At 37.0% G+C, this 25,999-nt stretch overlaps 1 protein-coding gene across 6 annotated transcripts in view; it reads right to left on the bottom strand.

Moving 5' to 3' along the window:
• The window catches only part of LOC145998923 (CCR4-NOT transcription complex subunit 1-like), a 133,307-nt gene that overhangs the window by 85,392 nt on the left and 21,916 nt on the right, over positions 1–25,999 (bottom strand). For 3 of the 6 annotated variants that reach the window (XM_083135699.1, XM_083135701.1, XM_083135702.1), the window contains exons 6-14: positions 24,663–24,953; positions 23,871–24,062; positions 21,627–21,754; positions 18,887–19,127; positions 16,972–17,088; positions 11,089–11,145; positions 10,747–10,905; positions 8,941–9,056; positions 7,953–8,103 (exon numbers count right to left, since the gene is read on the bottom strand). In XM_083135699.1, coding sequence (XP_082991825.1) covers positions 7,953–8,103; positions 8,941–9,056; positions 10,747–10,905; positions 11,089–11,145; positions 16,972–17,088; positions 18,887–19,127; positions 21,627–21,754; positions 23,871–24,062; positions 24,663–24,953 — 1,452 coding nt within the window. The remainder of the gene's footprint in view (positions 1–7,952; positions 8,104–8,940; positions 9,057–10,746; positions 10,906–11,088; positions 11,146–16,971; positions 17,089–18,886; positions 19,128–21,626; positions 21,755–23,870; positions 24,063–24,662; positions 24,954–25,999) is intronic. The other 3 variants (XM_083135700.1, XM_083135703.1, XM_083135705.1) reach the window with 1 other exon arrangement.

Here is a 25,999-nt window from a genome sequence, read left to right as displayed (position 1 = left end):
GCAAGCTAAAGTCAACCGGCCGTCCACCAGTAAGCGAGGCAACTGTGGAGTGTGAGAGAGAGAGTTTCGTACGAAGTCCACAGAAATCCACAACTGCGTGGAAGATTTTACGCAAACATTTGCGGTTCCTTCCTAACCATCTGCAATTGTTGCAGGCCCTGAAACCGGATGACAAAGCCAAGAGACTGTCTTTCTGCGAGGACATGCAAATCAAAATGGAAACGGATGGTTTCACGGAATCATTGGTGTTCAGTGATGAAGCCACCTTACACCAGTTGGGCAAAGTGCACAAAAATCGTCAGGATCTTGGGTCTGGAAAATCCTAGAGGTTATGTGGAGCATGTAGGCGACTCCCCCAAGCTGAATGTTTTTTGCGCTATCAGCCATGAAAAGGTGTATGGCCATTTCTTTTTCGATGAGAACACAATCACGGGGATTTCATACCTACAAATGTTACGGGCATGGCTTTCTTCCACAACTAGAACAGGATATCGAAGGTTTATTTTTTTAACAGGATGGGGTACCACCCCATTTCCACTTAGATGTCAGACGTGAACTGAATAGGCGACTACCAAAGGGATGGATTGGGCATGCTGGCCATGACGATAGTGAACGTTTGCGTTGGCCTCCACCTTACACTCTGTGACTTTTTCATTGGGGTTTTGTCAAACAACAAGTGTATCGGCTACCTTTACCACCTACCATCCAGGATCTTAGTGTTCGCATCACAGAGGCCAATGTATTAGTGGATCGTCCAATCTTACAACGTGTATGGCAGGAATTGGACTACAGGCTCAATGTGTGTCACATCACACAGGGAGCTCACATCAAGTACAGTGATGTGATGTTGTGAACTAAATGAAATACAAAACTTTCCATTGATACCACTTTCATGTATGTGAGTGTTATTAAACGTGAGTTATTCAAGTTTGTAATCGGAAAGATCATTTGTAATAACCCAGTATATGAGATATCATTGGTTGTTACTTTCCTTATAAAAAGCCAGAGTGCACATTATACACGCACGTGCATTATACTCGTGTAAATATGGTACATACCATAATTTTCATGCAATTTTAAGAGCCAATATGTTTTCCATAGTCTAGAATATTTTGCAGGGCAACAAAAAGCTAAACAACATTTTTCATGACACTAAAAATCCTTTGACTATGCGCACACTGCAATTTACATTTATTTGTACCAGTATTGTGAGGAAAAGTTGAATTTTGTGATTATATGGGGGTTATATAAATATTCTCATTTGGCAAACTTATGATATGGTATGGGATTGTTCCAATATTAACATTTATAAGTATTCTGAACAACATTAAATTGTTACAATGTTTAAGTATTAGTACAGGCTCAGCTCTTGAGATTAGGCATTACAATAACAATTCGATCTGAATTTGATCGGACTGTGCCAGTTTCAGATAATCTGAAATATACTGTATTAAACTTACATTGCATATTAAAAAATTACAATGAAAATGACAATGTACAAACAGTAATATGGCGAAGTTACAGCATGCAGTGTTTGTGTACACTATTAAATATTGATAATAATGATGTAAAATATTTTTGTGTATTTTTAAAATTTACTAAGAACTGTTTCAGATAAATGCGATTGTCATAAACAAGTTCATAGTGACTTCATATTGGGTTTTACCATCGACTAATCCCAGAGTTTAAAGTACTTAATGTCCCATAGATTTCTTTTATCATGAATGCAAAATGAATTTATTCTTCTTTCCAACTAATGCTTTGAATGTGAAACTAGCAATAATACACTACGATCATATATAGTAGGGTAGGGTAAACAAGAAGCCAAAATTTGAATGATTCACTCTGCGTCTGAGCACACTCCAACACGACCTTTACCCATGAAACTGATGTGTTTATACTGGGTGTTTCATAAATACTTGAGCATTACAAATATTTATTGCGAGTAAGGAAAGAAAGAGAGAGAGGGAGGAATAGAGATCTTTCTCTTCCTCTATCTCTCACTCTCTATTCTTTGAAAAAGAGAGAGAAAATGAAAGAGAAACACGTCTTTCCTTCTTCCACTCTCTCTTTTCCTTACACTTCTCTCTTGCTTCCTCTCTCTCTCTCTCTCTCTCTCTCATCTTTCTTTCTCTCTTTTCCTTTTTCCCTTCTTTCCCCCTTCCCCCACACAGAGAGGAAAGAAGGGGAGGAGACGAGAAAAGGGGAGTGGAGTCTTTCCTTCTTTCTCTTTCCCTTTTTCCTTTCACTCTCTGATTCTCTCTCTCTTTCTCTAGAGAAGAGAGAGAGAGAAGGTAGAAAGAAGAGAAGAGAACCTGGGGAATAGGGTGGGTGGGGCAGCATCTTTTCCCTTTCTCCTCGGAAAAGAAAGGAACCTACGACTCCGCCGCCCGCCAATGGAGAGGGAGGGAGAGAGAAATAGAAGGAGAGGATAAAAGTTTCAATTTACGTTAACGAAACCAGTCCAGAACGAACGAGGAACTCAAGACAGTTTCTTTTAACACCTACAAATCTCAAATGTATGCACCACGGGTGACACGGCACACATCAACACGATAGTCTACTTCTTGTAACACTCGCATCAACATGGGCCTGTTGATGGTGTCTATTGCTGAGATGATACGCTCCCTTAGGGTTGCGATATCACTCGGCATCGATGAGATGAATACCCTGTCTTTGATGAAACCCCACAAAAAGTAGTCACACAGTGTAAGGTCACGTGACCAAAACATTGCACGAAACACTGTGAGTAATGTGGGTGATTTGAGTGTCGCATAGCGGGGATATGAACTCTTAAGCTTAACGAAACATGCATGTACAAACTGTTTGCGTTCCTATTGTCTTGCATGCCGTGTCAGCCGTGGTGCATACATTGAACATTTGTAGGTGTTAAAAAAAATTGCTTGAGTTCCTAGTTTGTTCTACACTGGTTTCATGAAAAAATATAAATATGCTGACCAAGGCAGTAATTTATTTTATTAAAAACATAAACTAAACGTAACGTTTCAACCTTCTAGCAAGGTCTTCATCAGACTCTGTATCAAGTACAAAAGTAACAAGATACCAAAAACAGGGCATTATATACACAAAACATCACTCCCTCCAGACTAATAGAAAGTTGTTTTGGAACTTTCTCGCAGGTGGCTTTCACTATACTTTCACCTAAAAGGCGAAAAATATATACTTTCATATAGAATTTGGATTGGGCTTTATATATCACGCTCTTTTTCCTTCATTTTCCTCCTTCTCCTCTCCTCTTTCTCTCTTGTCCTTTCCACTCTTTCTAACACTTTCTTCCATTCTTTGTTTAACTTCAGTCCCCCATTCCAGTTCATTGTGTCTTCTTCACCTTTCTTTTCTATTTCCTTGGCTTCCTTCCATTTTCTCACTAGCATTCTCTTCTCCCTTCCTATCTGCTTAGCCTCATCCCACTCTATGTCATGTCCTGTTTCTCTCGTGTGTTTAAATATCGCATTTCTCTCTCTCTTAAGTCGTACATCATCCCTATGTTGTTTCAACCTATCTTTCAGTCTCTTTTTCGTTTCTCCTATGTACACACTCTGACATTCTTTACATTTTACTTCGTAGATAATCCCTTCCTCTTCCTCTTCTCTGTTTTCCTTTTTCTTGTTTGCATTCTTTGCTATTCCTAAGATGCTTCTCCCTCCCTTTCTGTAAGTTTTAATGCCCGCTTTCCTAAGCACTTTGCATATCTTTTCTGTGGTCTCACCCATACTCCTTATTCCAAACCACCTCTCTTTTTCTTTCTCTTCCAATTCTCCCCTTCCTCTTTTCTTCCTTCTTCTGTTTATGTCCAGTCTATCCTGCTTCTCATAGCCATTATTTTCCAGCTGTTTCCATAGGCTATTTATTTTGCCTTCTTTTACACATTCCTTCGTGCATATTTTCGTTATTCTGTCCTCCATATTCTTTATGAAATTTCTTTTTGTCACCTCACTTACATCACTTCTTTTGTGGCAGAATACCCCTGCTGCACACTTCTTCTGATGCCAAGCGGTTTCAATTTCTTCTCCTCTCTTCCTTTTCATCAATATATCAAGGTAGCTTAACTTGCCTTCTTCTTCTATTTCAAGTTCCAATAAAATCCCTCTTTCTTCATCTTGTATTTCTTTGGCAAAAATGTCAAGCTGCCTCTTTGTTCCCTTCCATATGCCAAAACAATCGTCCACATATCTGCAAAACAAAATTATTTTGTCACCTCCTTTTTCTATCACTTTCTTTTCCCATTCATTCATAACCAATTCAGCCAATGCTGGGCTTAGGCTAGAACCTATATTCAGTCCTTCACTCATTAACATTATTTTATCTCCCATTATACTGTAACCGTTATTCCAAATGGTCTCCAGCGCCTTCACTACCCTTTCACTATCCCATTCTCCTATAATTTCCTTTCCCATTCTCTTTTTAATAATGTCCAAAACGTGTTCCCTCTTGATGCTTGGGAACATACTTTTTACATCTAAGCTGAACATTGTCGTCTTCATCTCATTTAACTTAAGTCCTTTTATGAGGTCTACTACTTGCTCACTGTTCTTAACTGCTCTGCTTTCTTGCTGTGTTACTAACACTTCAATAACTTTCTTTAATTTCTTTTCCAAGGGTTCCAAAATATTGTTTCTGCAATTCATTACTGGTCTTAACTTTATCTCCTCTTTGTGTATCTTTGGAAAGCCCTTCAAACTTGGTAGTCTTCCTGTCTCCTTTATGCATTTCTTGAATCCACTCTTCCTACAGTCTTGTATGACCCTTTCTTTTATAGTTTGTTCTTCTTCTGTTCCACAAATCTCCTCATATCCATTTTCTTTTAGGTCTTCAAACTTCCTCTCGTACCATTCTCTTTCCATCACCACAATTGCTCCTCCTTTATCTGCCTGCTCTATCACCACATCATTTCTTTTCTTGATTTTCTTTATCCCTTCCCTTTCTTTCTGAAAAGCTGGCAGGAGAAATTTAGAGAGAAAATACAAATAAAATTGAAAAAGAAGGGAGAGGGACTAGGATGGAAAGAAGAAAGGGGAGAAGAGGAAGAAGAAGAGGATACCAGAAAAAGAGTTGTGGTAATAGGGAACGTTGACCTATCAAAAGAAGAGGAAGCTTTTTTAAAACTAGGAAGAGGTTTCAAAGTTAAAGAAAGAAATGTAGATTATGAGGAAGTTATATATGACATTGAAGAAGCAGTACTCCATATAAAAGAAGAACCAGCTAGAGACAAGATTAGAAGAAGAACAGCAGCCATACTGAAGAAAGAAATGGGAAAACAAAGAAAAGTAGATAATTTGAGTCAGAAAGAAAGGGAAGGGATAAAGAAAATCAAGAAAAGAAATGATGTGGTGATAGAGCAGGCAGATAAAGGAGGAGCAATTGTGGTGATGGAAAGAGAATGGTACGAGAGGAAGTTTGAAGACCTAAAAGAAAATGGATATGAGGAGATTTGTGGAACAGAAGAAGAACAAACTATAAAAGAAAGGGTCATACAAGACTGTAGGAAGAGTGGATTCAAGAAATGCATAAAGGAGACAGGAAGACTACCAAGTTTGAAGGGCTTTCCAAAGATACACAAAGAGGAGATAAAGTTAAGACCAGTAATGAATTGCAGAAACAATATTTTGGAACCCTTGGAAAAGAAATTAAAGAAAGTTATTGAAGTGTTAGTAACACAGCAAGAAAGCAGAGCAGTTAAGAACAGTGAGCAAGTAGTAGACCTCATAAAAGGACTTAAGTTAAATGAGATGAAGACGACAATGTTCAGCTTAGATGTAAAAAGTATGTTCCCAAGCATCAAGAGGGAACACGTTTTGGACATTATTAAAAAGAGAATGGGAAAGGAAATTATAGGAGAATGGGATAGTGAAAGGGTAGTGAAGGCGCTGGAGACCATTTGGAATAACGGTTACAGTATAATGGGAGATAAAATAATGTTAATGAGTGAAGGACTGAATATAGGTTCTAGCCTAAGCCCAGCATTGGCTGAATTGGTTATGAATGAATGGGAAAAGAAAGTGATAGAAAAAGGAGGTGACAAAATAATTTTGTTTTGCAGATATGTGGACGATTGTTTTGGCATATGGAAGGGAACAAAGAGGCAGCTTGACATTTTTGCCAAAGAAATACAAGATGAAGAAAGAGGGATTTTATTGGAACTTGAAATAGAAGAAGAAGGCAAGTTAAGCTACCTTGATATATTGATGAAAAGGAAGAGAGGAGAAGAAATTGAAACCGCTTGGCATCAGAAGAAGTGTGCAGCAGGGGTATTCTGCCACAAAAGAAGTGATGTAAGTGAGGTGACAAAAAGAAATTTCATAAAGAATATGGAGGACAGAATAACGAAAATATGCACGAAGGAATGTGTAAAAGAAGGCAAAATAAATAGCCTATGGAAACAGCTGGAAAATAATGGCTATGAGAAGCAGGATAGACTGGACATAAACAGAAGAAGGAAGAAAAGAGGAAGGGGAGAATTGGAAGAGAAAGAAAAAGAGAGGTGGTTTGGAATAAGGAGTATGGGTGAGACCACAGAAAAGATATGCAAAGTGCTTAGGAAAGCGGGCATTAAAACTTACAGAAAGGGAGGGAGAAGCATCTTAGGAATAGCAAAGAATGCAAACAAGAAAAAGGAAAACAGAGAAGAGGAAGAGGAAGGGATTATCTACGAAGTAAAATGTAAAGAATGTCAGAGTGTGTACATAGGAGAAACGAAAAAGAGACTGAAAGATAGGTTGAAACAACATAGGGATGATGTACGACTTAAGAGAGAGAGAAATGCGATATTTAAACACACGAGAGAAACAGGACATGACATAGAGTGGGATGAGGCTAAGCAGATAGGAAGGGAGAAGAGAATGCTAGTGAGAAAATGGAAGGAAGCCAAGGAAATAGAAAAGAAAGGTGAAGAAGACACAATGAACTGGAATGGGGGACTGAAGTTAAACAAAGAATGGAAGAAAGTGTTAGAAAGAGTGGAAAGGACAAGAGAGAAAGAGGAGAGGAGAAGGAGGAAAATGAAGGAAAAAGAGCGTGATATATAAAGCCCAATCCAAATTCTATATGAAAGTATATATTTTTCGCCTTTTAGGTGAAAGTATAGTGAAAGCCACCTGCGAGAAAGTTCCAAAACAACTTTCTATTAGTCTGGAGGGAGTGATGTTTTGTGTATATAATGCCCTGTTTTTGGTATCTTGTTACTTTTGTACTTGATACAGAGTCTGATGAAGACCTTGCTAGAAGGTTGAAACGTTACGTTTAGTTTATGTTTTTAATAAAATAAATTACTGCCTTGGTCAGCATATTTATATTTTTTCATAATAATGGAAACAAGGCTTAATGGTGTTATAACTGGTTTCATTAACGAAAGTTCGATAGTTTACTTGCAATAAAGTTTTCTAACCCCTCAATTATTTATGAAACACCTCAGATAAAAGAGTGCCCTGTAAGTTTGGACCCATACAGGTTTTTTTATAATTTTAGATTTCATGAACGTTGTAGGAAGGTAGGATGGCCTCTAAGGAGCCCAGATCTCTCTCTCTCTCCAGTAGTTTATTTGTGGGGCCACCTGAAAGTTGCAGTGTAGTAGGTCAAAATCCAGAGCATTCTACCATCTTAAATAATACATTGTGCAGGCATATCAGAAAATTCTGTCAAATACCCATAAGATGCTTCATGAATGGAAATTTCATATACAACTGTGTATGCAACACAACAGGAGGTACTTTCACGATATTCTGCAATTCTACAGGTTTTCCACCTTTGGGTACAGACATATGGAACACCCTGTATTTACCTCACATGGACCGAAAAACAATCACATGCTGTTCATAGATGAAACAGTGGTTTATGTGTTCTTTTACTCGCGATTTATACAGAATGAACATTAGAAATGAAGAAGCACAATCTGAAGAAGAATCAAATCTATGTGACTGCACATGCATACTTACTTGGCCACTCAATGACGATGGGTTAAAAGCTGGTTCAATCCCTCTGTGTGTTCTAACTACTCCTGGAGGTGGTTGTCGAGGCTTGCTTAGAAGTACATTGCAATTTGCGACCATTGTTAAAATTCCTTCAGATAGTTCTTGGCTCACATTCCTGAAATTAGCATAAAATTGGTTTAGGCAAAGTAAGTAACATCATGTTTCATAACTGAATTATAATTTAAGAGACATTGGTTATAACTGTTATGTAAAGCAATCTTCCACTAAAACAAATATTATTTTCTTTCATATATTGTCATATTGCTAGAGGCATATATTTGTCGTAAATAGAAGCTCAAAGTTTTGAGACAAAAATGGACTAATGTTCAGGTTGAAATTTAATATAAAAACTGACATTTTGGCTTGAAATATTCACTTAAAATATTTTTGCATGCCAAGTGTTGGATGGATCATGATCTTATCTGTTGGTGTCCAAAGATAAAAAAGAAAACAGAACAATGTAACATTGTTTAAATGCCCCCAAATTTTGTAGGTTTCTCACATGCATTGTGAATAGAGAAATAAAGAAGCTGACAATATTGGTTTGACTTTCTACCTCATTTTATTACTGTTCCTCTACTTCTCCATTGACAATCCAGGTGAGTAACCTGTGAAACGTGGGGTTTTTATTGTGTTGTCCTCGCTTTTCTTTTTCATCCCCAGGATATTAAAAGGGAAGATCAAATCTCAAGTGTTACTTTAACTACGTATAAATGAAGACTACATTAGCATAGAACTTTAGAACATGAAACACACTCAAATACATCAAATTGTGCAAAACTAAAACGAGGGACAACTCTGTGATGAACAACTACTATTGCAACTTGAACACTCATTATTCCAAATTTCATTTACTGTTAAAAGTTTTGCACAGTGCAACCCAAATGATTAGTATTAAGAAAAATTTTGCATGAATTATGACATTGAATAAAAATATATAAATTAAACATACCCTGCACATGCCTGAAGACAAGCCAACATTATCGTTAATGTCTCATGCGGTAACTGAGCAGATTTTGGTAGATTTTCTTCTTTTACAATACCTCCCATGATCTGTGGACACCGACGCTGAAAGAAAAATTACAAACCTATATTGCACAGTCGACATCTACAATATATATAAATGATTGTATTGTACTTGAAAAATCACGCAGAAATACATTTTTATCTTATTATTAGAGGCATGCATATTTGATTTTTAGTGGAAACCTAAAATGTGCAATAACATGCTACCATGTTCATTTTTCATGTTTCTGAAAGATATGGGGTGCAGTTTCCTCCCATATTTTGCCACAAAATGAACTGCAAAGTGCAAAATAAACTCTGAAATTCAGAGTTTATTCATGGACCTGACACTTTCTGAAGTCTGAATTATCCTGCAAGTTATGAAATTCACAGAAAAATGATTAATTCTGCTGTACATATTTTAGTAGCAAAAAATTGACTCATTTACACAGGAATAAACTTAATACTCTGGTGACTACATGCAAGTCCTATTAGAAGGCTAACTGTTTATTTTTGTAATAAGTGAAGTTTTTTAAACAAATCTAGATTGTTATGAGAAAACAAAAAATGCAATTTTACAACAGAGAGTTTATTACTTTAATAGCAAACAGAGACATGATATACCATTTGATCATCACTGTTTACAATCTTTATACATGCGCAACATAAAATTTTATACTATGGGAATGAGAGACGCGGTAATAGATAATTAAGGTACTCACGTTTTTCGCAAAGCTATTTTACATTATTTTCTATTAATTTCAGTAGCCACTGTCACCATCCTTGTTGGAATTTGTTGTGTTGTTGCTTGGCACGTTTCCAACGAGGATGGTGGCAGTGGCTACCGAAATCAATAGAAAATACTGTAAAACAGCTTTGCGGAAAACGTGAGTACCTTAATTATAAAATTTTATTTAATTGATTTAGTGTGAAAGCTGAAAGCAACAGAAAATCGCAGTTTGTGACTATGTGTCTTTCCGAAGCACCTTAAATACGAGGGCTATCCAGATAGTAACTTACGTTTTGGTGGAGTGGGGAGAGGAGTGGGGCTAATGATGCCATCTTGGTGTCAGAGCGTCCCCTCACTCAGTACGCATCCACCTATGGTAGCATGCGGTTCGTGTTGCCTCTGCTGTGTTCACTCTGAATATTAAAATGTGTGCTGCAATCGAAAATCCAGTGAGTTGTGAAGTGCGGTGAGTGATTAGATTTTTGTTGGTGAAAAACCACAAACCAATTGAAATTCATCGGCAACTTTGTGAGGTGTATGGGAACGACGTAATGAGTGAAGGCAGAGTGAGGCAGTGGTGCAATATGTTTAAAAATGGCCGCACTAACGTACACGGTGTAGAGCGAAGTAGCCGACCGAGCATTGTGACTGCAGGCAGGCGTGAACGAGTGGTTGAAGTCCCAGGCAGCCAAGTTCCATGACGATGGAATTAATAAGCTGGTGCACCGTTATGATAAGTGTCTCAATTTGTACGGAGACTATGTTGAAAAATAGTGTAAGAGTTTGACTTTCAAATGTATATAATAAAAAATGTTTACCTTCACTTGAGTTTTATTTATTCCAAAACGTAAGTTACTTTCTGGATAGCCCTCATATGTTTCTTCCTTGGAAACCACCAAAGTGCCACTTTATATATTAGTTTATTCTAACATTACAAAGCTTTCCTCGCAACACTGCCTAGTGAAATAACAATAAATCAAATTGGGTATCTAAATGAATTCTCAAAATTGCAAGATGTCTTACCTGGAGGAATTTAACACAAGCTGATATGAAAGGCTCTCCGTGTTCTCTGATCTTGTCTGTCAACCACTTTTCTAACTTTAGATATTCCCTTCGTGATGCTAGGCAGGCCAGATCAATGACGAATGGAAAAGACTGGGCGTTCAGAAGCATAGAAAGAGCCTAGCAAATAGAAATTGCCTATTACTATACATATAAGTACACAACAATACAGCAGGCCTTCTACAAAACATACATCATCATATTTGCATTGCTAACTTAAAATCAAAAGAAGCTCCTATAACGTTACAACTTAATTTGCTAAAGAAATTTCAACATTAGGTAGATAATGGAAACTACATTTACCTCATAACATCTTTGATTATCTCCGCCCACAGAATGTGGTGATTCTTTCACATTAACCTGAAGGGCCAAAAAAATCAAATTAGTATTATATGCATTTATATTTACATTAAATCCACTGTGCCTGTTGGGTCTCTATAATGCATCTAATTAATGCTGAACAGTTGGAGAATGTGCTTTATGTAAATATCCAGGGTATTATGATTGTCACTGTGATTGGTTTAACATTTTTTTTTATTAAATTTATTTATAAAGCAGCTTTGGTGGCAATGTATGCTGACTACCTTACAATGTTTTCATCTGATGGTTCCCATCCTCAGAATGAGAGCTACCATTAGGGTTGCAACTAATTTGACCAAATCAAATTCCCTAACTTTTTTAAGGCATTCTGAAGTTAATTTCCAGGTTATGTTGGAATGTTATATATTACAACACTATTTGCAGTACTTTTTAAACACGATTTTCAATGTTTCTCTCTTTGACATTTTGGGAGAACATACGCTCCCTTCATCATACAGTAATTCTTCTTTGATTGAAAATTGTGTTTATGTACTTGTAAGAACCATAAACTTTTTAATGCAAGCAATAAGTACATACAACAAAAATTACAATATACCCATTCTGGAAAATTAGTGTTTATAATTATATTCACTAGAGCTGGGTTGATATCACTTTGAACTGGCGTTCCTACCACTGATACTCCTTCTGATTCTCATGTATAACAATACTCGGAAATTGTAACAATTCAAAGCAGTTCTGAATATTTATAAATTTAATTACATAAATTTCCCATTGTGACATCAAAGCAGAATTTTGCTTTAAAATACTGATAAGTTCATTGAATCTGAAAATCCATTTCTCCCTGCAATGTTGTTACAAAAACAAAGGAAATTATGCACTTTGCATAACTCCAGGATATTTAGACCTTTTTGTGGACTCCACAAGATATCCAGTTCCCAGAAGAGTATCAGCTCGTATTGGTGATTTAATTACAGTTAATTCTTTCTGGTTCCGATACATTGCTATCCCAGTTCTAACATTCATCAAATGCAGTACTATGATATGTGGCCGCGGTGGCTCAGTCGGTAACGCGTCTGACTACCATGCTCAAGGTCCCGGGTTCGATCCCCGGCCGGTTCAAATCCGGGAACTTTTCTAACGGTGAAAGCGGCCCCGGCGCCCACCCAGCGTCGAATAACATGGGTACCTGGGGGAAACCCTGGGGGGTAAAGGCGGTCAGGGGCGTGATGCTGATCACATCACCCCCACTCACGACCGGATCAAGAAAGTGTGGGGCGTTACCCCCACACCCCCTATACGCCTTCATGGCGTTGTGCTATGCACAGGGGAACACTTTACCAGTACTATGATATGTTACATTCCCTGATTTTTCCAGGATTTCTATCCGTGACATCATCATCTCAACTAGCCCATTGGGGTGGAAAGCAACTTAATAAAAGAAAAAGAAAACTTGCCATTGCCCTGCCTCATTTTTTTACATTAAAAATATAAATTCACAAAATTAAGAAGTAAGTATTCAAATCCAATCTACTGCTTATCATTCACAAAATCAAGAAGTAAGTATTCAAATCCAATCTACTGCTTATCGAAGTGATAAGTGTCAAACAAGAAAAAAAAATACACATTAAAATTATATCATGGCATACAGGAAAGTGAAAATTCATGAAATGTTATAAAGAAATAAGCTCAGGTCAAAGTGACGACAGAAGGTAGGCATGAGAATTAAGCAGCAACTACAGAAGACTGTGCTGGGAGTTGCCCATGAAATTAATTCTTTACCACAAAATTATGGACAGAAATAACACTAATAGCTAACACATACAGTACTTGATGGATTCATTGATTTGTTGTTTTAAGTTCACTTTATGCACAGGAAGGCTAATCGGGACTAGACTTACAGTTTAAAGTGGGATCCGAACCACTATGTGCCTCCACCGGGTATCGAAACCGGGACCCCTTGATTACAAGGTGACGGATGTTACCACTATGCCATCGGGGAGGCATATACACAGTACTTGAATAAACTATAATAATCTTTATCCAAGCTAAACTGGATTTCACTTCTAACTTCAAGTCTTATCAACAAGCTTACTTTGGAATAAGGAAAGAATGAATTGTTGAAAAAAGTAAATAGTGCTTGCAGAGTTTCCTGAGAGTATGCCAGCAAGGCAATGAAAGTTACTTGACCTTAAGTTTAGGTTTCAGGAACTCATCAGAATTTTGGTGACATGTGGTGTACTTGGAATCATGATTATCTAGGCCTTACCAGAACACTATACCACACTGATCTTAAGGTCAGTAGGTGTTGCAAGAATCAAGCAAGCGACGGCTAAAAATGAAATGATGTCACCTTAAGGGTGGTGGTTCCAAGAATGTTATAGGAATTTATTTTTATTTTAAAGATAGTTCTGAGAAGCAACTGCATACAAATGTTGTGTGAAAGTCTCTAAGTAGGTCCTGGTGCATTTACAGAGTAATATGGTAGATTAGACCTAGATCCTATCAGGTAGTTTTATGGCTTACCGCGATGTTTAGGGTAAATATCTCCCACAACATATAAAAACCTATTAAGGTACTCACGTTTTCCGCGAAGCTGTTTTACATTATTTTCTATTAATTTCGGTAGCCACTGCCACCATCCTCATTGGAATTCATTGTGTTGTTGCTTGGCACGTTTCTGTTGTTTTTTCCTAAATCGCCGGTAGGTGTGCTGCAGTCGCCTGTATGTCTGTGTATATGTCGTCTGCTGTTCAACGGTATTAATTGCTGCAGCAACGGAAGACAGGTGTGGTGTGCCTGATTTTTGTGTCTCTGAGAGTGTGTGCTTTGTATTTGACATGTACTTTCTCAATTTTATGGTTGTGGAATTTGATATGCTTGGCAAGTCCGGTGGTGGGTTGGGCAGTTTTTGCATTTGATAGGTGCTGCTGAATTCTCTCACTGATGGGCCTGATCGATTTGCCGATGTAATGAGCCCTGCACTCGCATTCAGCATCATAGATGCCTGGATTGTTGAGGGGGGAGAGGAAGTACCGTTTATGTTTGATTAGTTGGTCAGCTATTTTGGAGGTTAGTTTGTGTTCTATTTGGATGTTGTAGGGGCGGAGGGCTTTGGTAAGGCGGTTGGATGTGGTAGGGAAAGGCAAACCACTTGGTTTTGCTACTGGGATCTGGTTGCGATGGTGGAGCGGGTTGTGTTGATGGTGCAGGTTGTCCGACTTGGATTTCAACTTTGCTGCACCATGTGGAGAGTTGACATTCAGTATATCCATGTTTTAGTGCCAGTTCCGTGATGGTTGCTATCTCGTCCTTCAGGTCTTCTTCTCTGGAACAGTAGGAGAAGGCTCTTCGGAAGAAGTTTAGCCATACGTTGGCCTTTTGCTTGGGTGGATGGTTGGAGTGCATGGATATATTGGTTGCCTGCATCTGGTTTTCTGAAAACTATGCTTTTCATGTTCTATGGTGAATTTTAGTCTGCGGTGAATGCTATCTAGTTTTTCCAACAACAGGTTGATCTCTTCTGTTTTTTTTTTGTATATGACTATGGTGTCATCAGCGTATAGTCCATATCTGATGAATTTTAGTTCCGGAGTTTGGAGTATGCTTTTTTCAGCCAAATTCATTACTATGTCTGCTATGGGAGCCGATAGTGGCTTTCCCATGGCAAGGCCTTCAGATTGCTCATAGAAATTATTTTCAAATTAAAAATAATTGTTTTAAGCACACTTCTAGCAAATTGGCAGTTTCGGCTACTTCCTGTGTGGGGACTTTATGGTCAGCTATCTTTCCACTGATGTTAGGGCTAGGTTTATGGGTATTGAATTATACATGTCCACTATGTCCATGCTTGCGATTTTAGCACCATCTGCTTGCACTATGGATGTTACCAAGTTTTTGGCATCGGCACTGTTGCAAAATACGTATGAGAGCTTGTGGTTGAATTGAGATATTTTGTTTTTGAGCCAGTTGGTAAGATGTATCGTAGGGTGGTTGAAGCCAGCTATTATGAGGTGCATGGGAATTCCTGGTTTATGTGTTTTGGGGATGCCTTAAGCAATGGCAGGTGAAGGGTGGGGGTTGAGGAGAAATTTGTGGTCGTCCTGTCTAAGCATAGCACTGCTTTTCACTGAACGTTTCACTACTTTGCTGTATCTGGTTTTCTTGTTTTTCTATTGGTGGTCACTTGTTGCAAGATACCAGCTGTTGTTGTTGGAATGCTGTCAGAATCCTGAGGTTTGGGAGGGGAAACAGGCTGCTTTTTCGGCTGCACATATAGGGTCGAGGGTGGTTTTCTTTGATGCTGCACATTAAATTTGTTGCCGAAGGTGAGGAGATCCTTGAAACTGTTGGGATGTTGAGATTGGTTAGATTAACAACTGCAATCTGGGTCGGTCGCACTTTCACTTGGCCACTTTCCTCCTAGGAAGTTGAGTTTGTTGCTGAGAGCACTGATTTTTGTTTTTTGCACAGTTTGTAGCATGTATTTAATGTTTCTGTTTTCATGTTCCCACCTTGCAGGTGGTAGTATGATTTTAGCCTGTTCCTTTGTTGTTCACACATGTGTGATAGTCGGCAAATTTCTGTATGTTTGTCAAATATAACAGCTGATAGAGCAAGTTGTTTGTGCATTATGGATCAAGTTTTTAATTTAATAGTTGTTCACATGCAATTTCCACTGGATAAACTTACGAAAAACATTGCACTGTTTGCAAGCTTTTAGGAATTTTATGTCCAACTGACGCACAAGTAATTTACGTTCGTTCCATTCATATTCCAGTAATTCCTTTACATACGAAGGTTCTGAATTCATACTATGGGAATTTATACTAAGCGGAAAACGGGAGTACCTTAATTATCTATTACCGCGTCTCTCATTCCCATAGTATGAAAACCTATTGTTGCACAATTATTCAAACACACATTTTAAGCCCTTGTGTTCTCATTTAACTGAGAGTTGCTTCTCAGTGGTAGTTTCCCAAAATGCCTGTCAGAATTGTTAATGACTGAATTGTTCTTATTTTCCTGTAGTTTACGGTTGACGGTTATTACAAGCATAAGAAAACAGTTCTTCGTTGTGACGTTTCAGAACACACGCTCCCTTCATCAGACATTTATTTTCATTTTGACTAAAGATACAGTTATAACAACACAACAACATAACAACAACGTCACAACGAAAAACTGTTTTCTTATGCTTGTAATAACCGTAAACTACAAAACTACAGGAAAGTAATTCTACAATGCAAGCAATGCGTACATACAAGAAAAAATAGAATTGTTCTTATCATAAGGTAATTATAAACAGTCAAATGACTAATGTCTAGACACATGCCTTCAATTAATATCAGAATTTTCGAACCCACCTAGGGGTGAAAAAGGAATAAGCCCGACATGTGGGTTAAAAGATGATTGTCTATACATTAGCCATTTCACTATTTATAATGCTGATGACACATGGCATGAAGTTCAACAAATCTTTCCATAAAAAAATTCTTACTTCCAAATTATTCACTATTGACTATGTTACCTCCTCTTTCATACTACCAAAATCATAAAACATACCTGCAGTTGTACAAGAAAAAAAAAAAAGTGAAAAAATAAACATTGTTAGTTGCAACCTCACCTTTCCTCAAATAGCTACTTTTCGTTTTTAGAATCAATTTATCTTCCAGAAGACCAAATGTGTTTCAAGGCAACATGCAGATTCTTTAATTATGCATTTCTTAGCCACTGAAGGTACGCTTTACAATTTTCTTAATTATGAAGAAAGGTGGATTTAAAGTAAATTTAACTATGTGAAATAAGAAACATTGCACACGAGTAAGAATTTTCTTAAACAAATAAACCACCAAAAAATAACCATACCTTTAAATCCTGAGCAACATCTAAGATTCGAGACAACCTACTTTGGTCGTTATCACCTCTCAGGTACCACTCTGCCATGGCATGCATGATGATTGGCTTAATTGATGTTGGAATGTTCTAAAAAAAATGCAACATTTTTCATTTTTACTTAAAACCACCTCAGCCAGGTTGTTTTACTTAGGAATTTGACTAATAATGTGTATACTAGGGCTGACCCGATACCAGTTTGAACCGATTCCGATACTCTTACAGATTCCCACTGATACCGATACTTGAAAATTGCAATAATTAGAAAATTGTTCAAAATATTAACCAATATTAGTGTGTAAATACTCTTCTACAATTATATGCATTAAATTACCAAGAAATTTGCTTTAAAATATTCCATAATTACGTCAGAATATTAAAATAGATTTTATGTAATCATAAAATATAGATTTTCGTGCAAAATTGGTGCAAAATAAAAATGAAGTTGGAATTTTGCATAATTTCCAGGATAATTAAACTCCACGAACATGTTGAGAGGCATTTTTGCGGACCCCGTGAAAGACCAAAATGCCAGAAAAGTATCGGCTGGTATCGGTAGATGAATTCCAACCGATACTTTCCGATACCGATACATCAGCATCGGTATCGGCTCAACCCTAGTACATATAATAGTGATTACAGTAAAACCCTGATTTTACATTAAAAAATGTAAAATGCAAGTAATGTAAAAAGTGGGAAAGCATAACAAAGGGTTGGAACTCAAGTGTGGGTAAGAAACTACTACACAATTCACTTTTTTTGGATGTATATGTATTAAAAATAATTTAACAACAGGATAGATATATAACATTATGAAGTCTTAAGAAAGAAAAAAAGCAAGACCTGCAGTGCAAATCAATGGCAGATTAATGCCACCTTCTTTCGTAGTTAGGAATAGTGGATGCCTGTTTTTAACTGCAGTTTATGAGTTTCAGTTTAGGCACGTGATTGTGTGGGATCTCAAGTTTACTCTGAGACAATGACATGCCACAACATTCACAGGATTTCATCCCAATGGCCTTCTTCCTATGGAGTGGAGTGGCGCAAGATTCTGTGTATGGGATAAAACTGCAAACACTTGAAATGCCGAAGGATTACACTCAAGGTGTCATTGTCTTTGGACAGTAATGCTGAGTTGTGCCTTGTGTGTCCGAGTGTTATGAACAAACTCCAGCTACGTGTTAATGTCCCGAGGTGACTTTTGCACCACCTTGTACAATGAAATGTAAAACAATAATTCATCATCTTAATTACACACAGTTGCCATTAGCAGATTATAAGGCATTTTCATGGTCACAGGGCCATGCTATAACCTTAATTCTCATGCAGGTAATCTCAATGCAGGTTGGCAAACTGAATAACAAAATATGCTCCATGTCAATCTTATTTGGAACAAACCGTATACAAAATAGGAATACTGAATCCCACCCACTTCTGTTGAACTTCTCACCCATATCTCAGTACAGGCTATGCTTCCGTAGCAATAATATGTTTTAACCTTCACCTTTTATATGTAACACTATGATCACTGTAGGTCCAGTCCCGATTAGCCTTACTGTGAATAAAGTAGACTTAAAACACCAAATCAAATCAAAATTTAACATGTAAGTCCTGTTTTAAAATTTATTTCAGAAGCCAAGTGACCTTTGCAAAATATAGGATAACAAACTTATGATGTGTCAATGCAATAGACAATTTAATTCTGTTCATAAAATATGCATGCTTAAAACTATCATGTACCTATTAATTAATATCAGCATATCCCTAATTTCATTAATCTTTCCTTAAATGTGAATGCTACATAACACAGGGCAACTTCTATGCAGAAGCGCCAATAACGAGACAAACAAAGACTACAGCAACAAATAATATAATTCTTATACTGTACCTGGGAGTGCCACGCATGATGGAGTATGATGGCTGAATTTGGATGATTTCCAAGGAAAATTGGCATGAGGTTTGTTAGTAGTTCTTGCCTTAGTACTGTTATAGGAGGATTAATTTGCAAAAGTGCCAGCACCAGAACATCCGGGCAATGCTGCACTGGAAACTTGAACAATTCTTGCACCTGAGTGTACAGTCCACAATCTGAAAGGAACAGTAAAACTTCGACCAATTCCAAAGACCTCCTGGAAGGAAAAGAAAATTGAAATTAGATTAAAGTAGACATTTTAAAATTTCGCATTTATATTGAATGATTAATATTTATATGCTTCACAGGACTTCTCTGAATGTTAGCAACAATAGTTCTTTATTAGCATGCAATGTAAATTTCACTTTATCCACTGTCTTGTGTTTCTATTTTGACCCATTTCAACACTACACATCTCATTTTTACGTGAACAAATTTCTACTCAATGGTGGCCCCTGGAATTCTATACTGCTTTTTTGCTACATTTACACTTCACTAAGATGGCTTATAGGTAGGGGCATGCATATTTTGTTTTTGACGAAAAAACGAAATGTCAAAAAACACATTGTAGTGTTAATTTTTCCTTTTTTATGAAAGATGCAAGATGCATTTTGTGTACAGATACCGATTCCGATCCCTTAACCGATTCCAACAGATACCGATAGTTGTATAATTTCAGTTTAAAATAACAAAAGCTAGTTACTGAGTCACAAAATTCATCACGTCACATTCTATTAATGATATCAAACACTCGCAAATTATTCTCATATAGAATTATATTACTTAAAATTTCCTGTGACATTTTATGTGAACTTCTTTCTACCCCCAGAGGATGCAAAAATAAGATGATTTTAAAACGTTGCACACATATTGAAAAAATCTGTGGTTTATTATAAGTTTCCCTGTTTCGTTTCACGATCCCCAAATTCATTACACAAATCTTTAAGGGGAGAGAAAGTTATAGCGAGTAAATTAAAATTTATGTAGTGCATATAGCGTACGTACATCTTGCACAAGGAATACAAAATAAATACAAATGTAAACACCATTCTTATTGTTTGGATTAACCTGGAGAGGGAGGAAAATGACGGAAAAATATACACAAATACAGATTTTTTTTCATGCTCATTTGGCAGCTCTGTATATGCCCTGCTGTCCATTCGTCTCTGTAATTTGCAATAAAAACAAGTCTCTGCAGTGTCGGCATTGGGCAGCAGTCACACAGAAGGGAAGAACACAAGAAGAGAATCCACAACCCTTCCTCCCACAGCGCCATTCATCCCTTTCCCAGGAACTCCGAAATGAGCGTAGCACTATAATAATGCTGGTTTTGAAATAGTCACGTTTTCGACCCACCATTTTGCGAACAAGAATTGGCAAGGAATGGTTTCTTTTATTTCCACATAGCATTAAAGGCAGTTACATGGCTTCAATGTCATGTTTGGGTACAGCGCTTTCACTTTAGCCTTCCCTTTGATCTTGTCATCTGCTTCCCAGGAGGGTGCATCATTTTTGGAAACGTACGTGGAATTCTTGTGTGGGAGCCCAACCTGTCACAAGGAAGCGTGAACGAATTTTTGAAAAGGTTAAATCTTGACATTTCTCTTGGCCGCTTTAGCCACTCAAAATCTTTGCTATCGGATGGTATTGCCGAAAAAAATTGAACCGATACTAGCAGATACTGATACATCAGTATCATTATCGGATCAGCCCTAATTTTGTGACCATGTTTTGTCACGAAATAAACTCTTAAACAAGAAATGTAGGGTTTATTTACCGATGCGATACCTTCTGAGGTCTGAATTATCCTGCGAGTTCTGCAATTCACGAAAAATTTATTAATTCTGCTGTTAATATTGGAGAAGCAAAAATGGACTCCTTTACACAGAAATAAACTTAATACATAAATGTGATATTAGAAGTGAAATGTTAATTTTGTGTGATAAGTGTAGTTTTTAAATCAAATTTAGGATTATATTCACAATTTAAAAACCAAAATGTCTTTTTATATACCACTTTTCATCCCATTTTTCACCACTATTACACCGAAATTTTATTTTATTTACCGCTTCTGAACCCGAAATTGACTCCATTTTTATATCAAAATTTTGCTTCTTTATTTACCAAAATTATGTGCCTCTCATTATCGGGTTTTGAGCCAGATAAAGGCTGCTTCTACCATCTATCTCATTTTCCAATTCGATTCTCTGTTCCACTGAATTCTATGTGATACATTCCACGCATGTTCCACTATTTTTGACTTACTTCTTCTTCTCTCACCCCTTACTGGACTTCTTCAGGATATGATATCCCTGTTCACAATCTCCAAATCTTAGATTGCTAATCTAAAGTGCTTAATTCAATACACTAATTTTTTGAAAGAGTGAGAAACAATATTTCAATTATGCATACCAAAGCCATGTGCCGACTTATTCAAGATTTTAAACTAACTTGACATTCTATTTTTAATATTATTTGATTGAATTTAGGTTAAGTGGAAGAATGAGGAATTATGAAATGAATGAATTGGATGTTGGAATGTAATTGGACTGGGGAAGCCCTCCCCCACCACACACACAAAAAAGAGGATTTTAAAATGCAAGATTTCCATTGAACATATGCAAAGCTTTTCAGCACATTGCACTATATTATTAATATGAACTTATATAGAGCCTAGTAGTTCTTTTCAGGGTAAAATTATTTTCCCCTTGCTTACCATGTGGCTATCTCCTTGTTGTCACTTTCAGGTGGAGCCTTCAAAATATCAACCGTCACTGAATGATAAGGGTAATCAGCAAAACAAAAGATATCTGGATTTTTAAGTATCTGCTGAATGTAAGACAACTGAAAAAGAGAAGTTATATTTTAGCACAAAAATTTCTTCAAAAGACCTTAGACAGGAGAGAGCTTTATATTTTGATTTTAATCATTCCTTATTGAGACCACATATAAAAAACATTATTGTTTCAAAATATTTCATTTGAAAAGGAAATAAATGAAGCTCTTGAAACACAAACTGAAAAAACAAATTTATCACATTTTTATTTTTATTGCAAGCAATTTCAACATTACACTAAAGGTTTTGGAATGCAAAAGTAAAACAAAAGGAGACATGTTAAAAACAAATCTGTAACCATCTTAACACATATGATACCAATCATCTCATGAAGACTGAAGTGATTGAAGTACTCAACATAAAACAGATGTGCCAGAAAAAGCTGCTGCAAAGTAAGTGAAAACCTCAAACAAAGTAAGTAAACTGTTAATTATTCATCATAAATTATATTGGCACAAGGTCTAAGTCATGTTTCAATTAATTTCTAATTCACTATTTAATCACAAGTAGGTTAAAAGACCAATGTCCAAACGCATCCTTTAACAATTGCTCAAATTTTCAAATGTACCTGAATTCTTCTTTAGGATTTGAGAAAGAAAATATGTCACATTAGTAAAATGGTTTGAAACAGGTCAAAAGTTTAAAACTCCCTAGACATCAGATCCTGTCTAGATAGTTCAAACTGAGTATGAAAATTTTGACAATTTTTAAGGTATGTGGCTGGACATTGTCTTTAAACCTACTTGCGATGCTGAAAACATGTAGAGTGAAGTTCAAACATATTTTTTAATCACAATGTCTTAAACAGTACGCTATTTGCATTACACAATTAATTTCAAGTTTCTACTTGTGATTTTTAAAATGTATTATGCGAGTGAGCAACAACTGCACAGAGTAATTATAAAGTCCATGAAAGATTTTTAAAAATCCATATAAATTAAATGGTTCAGTTACATGTAATGAATCACACATCAGTGAAAGACAAACTCTTGAGATGTTTTACAATAGTCACAAGTGTTTAATATGTCAACCATTTTGCCATGCAGCACACTTGTATGCTGTAGTCCATTTCTGCCCACACCCAACCCAGCATATCAGGAGTGATTCTTCTAATGACAAGAGGTGATTCGGTGTTGCAGTCATTAAGGTTCTGTGGTAGGGGTGGCACATACATGCGGTCCTTAAAACATCCCCCAGGAAGAGCACTAGGGTCAAGTTTAGTGTCTTTGGGGACCAGCAGAACAGTGCCTGGTCAGTGGTTACAATGCATAGAAGTGCTGGAATATGAAATCTCTGGCACTTCCCAGTTCTGACATGAGCCACAACTGTAGCATGTCATGATAGGTTACATTAGTGACAGTCCCCTCAGGGAAGAAGGGACCATACATAAACCTTCTTGATGGACATGGAAGACGTTCACTTCAGTGGACCCTGAGGATGTTTGACAGTCGTATGTGGATTCTCCCATTCTCCACACATGCATGATATGTCAGCTGACCGTTCCGAAAGATCAATTTGTTTCGAAGCAATCATCTTCCATGATGCAGGACTGCTACAGGACAAATTTATAATCAGTGGCTATGGCTTGCAGGGGCTGCAATTTGTATAGCTTCACTCGCAAACGTTTACAAAGGATTTTCCATACATACCCTTGATTGCAGGATGCTTAGCTCCTCACTTGCTCGATACCTGGGAAAGGATGGAAAGTTGCCCTCACACAATCCATCTCTGCTGACAGGTTGGCCTGAACATTTTAGCATCATACAAAACACTCTTCTCCTTGAATTGCACGAACCCCTTCATTATGCTATTGTGCACTGGTAGATTCTTTCCAATACTTTGTATTGAAAACTTTGTTTCACATTCACCATTAAGAGGCTGCTAGCAAAATGAAGCATACAAAAATTCTTTCTCGACATGATTCTTCACCAACCTGAGTGCACCTGTGGTAGTGATGCCTCTTGTTAGCAGTTTTCACTACTCAGGCACATCATTAAAAAAAAAGTATTTGGGAGTTTGTCTTTCAATGATTTATTACATGTTTCAGAATCACTTAATTATATTGATATTTGTAAATCTCTCACGGATTTTGTAAGTATTGCGCATAATTCACTGTATGCATACCTGGCCTTCCGGATTCTTCCAACGCCGATATAGGAACTCTACAACAGGATACATGTCTGGGTGATAAGTGCTGTTATTCTGTAAACCCAGTCTCAATGCCGAAGTAAGGATGTTCAAACCCTGACGATCCTTAATCACAAACTCCCCATGATCCAGTTCGAGGATTACATCATTCCAGTGCAAATTAGGACACTGCAAATAAACAAAACTTATTTGAAAATTGTAATAATTCAAAGTTGTTCAAATTAATATTATTGTGTAAGTATTGCACTCTAATTATATGCATCAACTTGCCTGAAAATATTGAAAAATTACATCAAAATATTAAAATACCTACCACGTAAAAAAATAACACATTTTCCTCCACAATGCAGATGCAAAATAAATGAAAACCTCAAATTTTTCATAATTTCCAGAATAATTATACGCTGCAAAAATGTCGCATGGAATATTTGCAGACTTCACGAAAGACAAAAATGCTGGAAAAGTATTGATAAATAAATTCCAAGCAATACTTTCCGATACCGATACCCCTTTATTAAACAAATTATACTGCAAGTACCAATAATACTCAGTATATCAAACTGAAGTATAGTTTGCTCACAAGAAATTTGAAATTTCTTGCTTGTATTATTTTTCTTTTTTCTTCAAAAATCTACTTCTACTGCACTACTACAAAAACCCTTGATTTTCCCTGTAAAAACATGTTTCGTTACCAGCTTTAAGCAGTTTTAAAATAATTTACCAATTTTCTGCAATGATTTTCTAAAATAAAAGGAAATGAAAGCTTACCGTTTCTTTCAGTGTTTGAACGAATATTTCAACATTCCAGGTCTGATGATTCCCATCACCCTTTTCCTTCGATTCGCTCCAGAAGCTCGAGGGATTGGAGAGGTTCTGCATCGCAACCTGCTCCTCCAGGCCTGTGTGAGTGCGAGCCATCATGCTCAGCACTCGTGCCACGGCCGCAGGGTCCACCTCCTCCCGCGAACCCAGGTTCATCAAGTTGTTGCGGCATTCTTCTAATGAAGCGCAGAAGTTGTACCCAATTTCCATTATAAAGTCAGCTAGAGAACCTCGATGCTGGGGAGGAAAGAAATAATAGAAATGAAAAACACCATCATTAGCCACTAGGAATAAAGTTACAAGTACAGGGTGGTGACGTGCCGACTGACACATTTCAAATTTGAATACTGTGCTGGTGCAATAGCTTGTCGTAGTTGGCAGGAAGGGGAATGGTAAAAGGAGAGGATGCCATGTCACGTAGTCAGTTGCAATGGAACATTGGAAATTGCTAAAACGTGTTACCTGTGTTATTACAAAACAAAATCTGTGACAGGAATGCAGCGTGTCTGTAGACAACATTTCAATGTTAGTTGATATGGACATGCACCGTGTCAGAATACCATATTGGTGAAACACGTATCATGACTACTAAAAACAAAAAAAAAAAAAAAAATTGTTGACAAAGTTGCGGCTATTGACGAGGACATACAGAGGCACGAGTACGGCAACTTCCAGACACGCTTGCAATGCACTGATGTAAACTGAGGCCATCTACAGATCTAGTTTTCAAAAAATAAGCTTGTAATCTGTAAGTAATGAATGGCATGCTTGGACGTAGGCACCTCTGCACCACCCTTTATAAACACACTCGAGATATATTTGTTGATGCATCATTTCGACGAAAAATGTTCAAAAAAGCCTGTTTAGCTGCCTGTAGGTTGGCAACCCAACCTTCCTGTAGTGAAACTGCACTTTTTTGAACGTGTGTAGGTACTTTTTATGTTTCAAGGGTCTTCCATAGAGTCATCAGAGAAAAGTTATATTGAATGAGAATTTTGTCTCACTGTCACCTTTCTCTCACTTACCTGGCATAAGGCATAGCAAAATACTGAACACACAAACTTACCAAATAAATCCATTAACTTTGAAATCAATATCGAAGAAAAACAGAAGAAATATCACTATAAGGAAGCTCACATACTGAATCATTACATTTCAATATTCCCAGTCTTAGTAATATTACTGTACACATGGAGCAGATTAATCGGTACTTTATTGAAATAGGCTGTATTGGTTTCAGTAAAACTGACAATTCTACCAATCTGATATATCCATTAATAGTT

The sequence above is a fragment of the Lepisma saccharinum genome, chromosome 14 (genome assembly GCF_977018435.1).
Source record: "Lepisma saccharinum chromosome 14, izLepSacc3.1, whole genome shotgun sequence".
NCBI classification, from domain to species: domain Eukaryota; kingdom Metazoa; phylum Arthropoda; class Insecta; order Zygentoma; family Lepismatidae; genus Lepisma; species Lepisma saccharinum.
The sequence above is the reverse complement of the archived record's forward strand: the minus strand, read 5'-3'. Positions and strand labels throughout refer to the sequence as shown.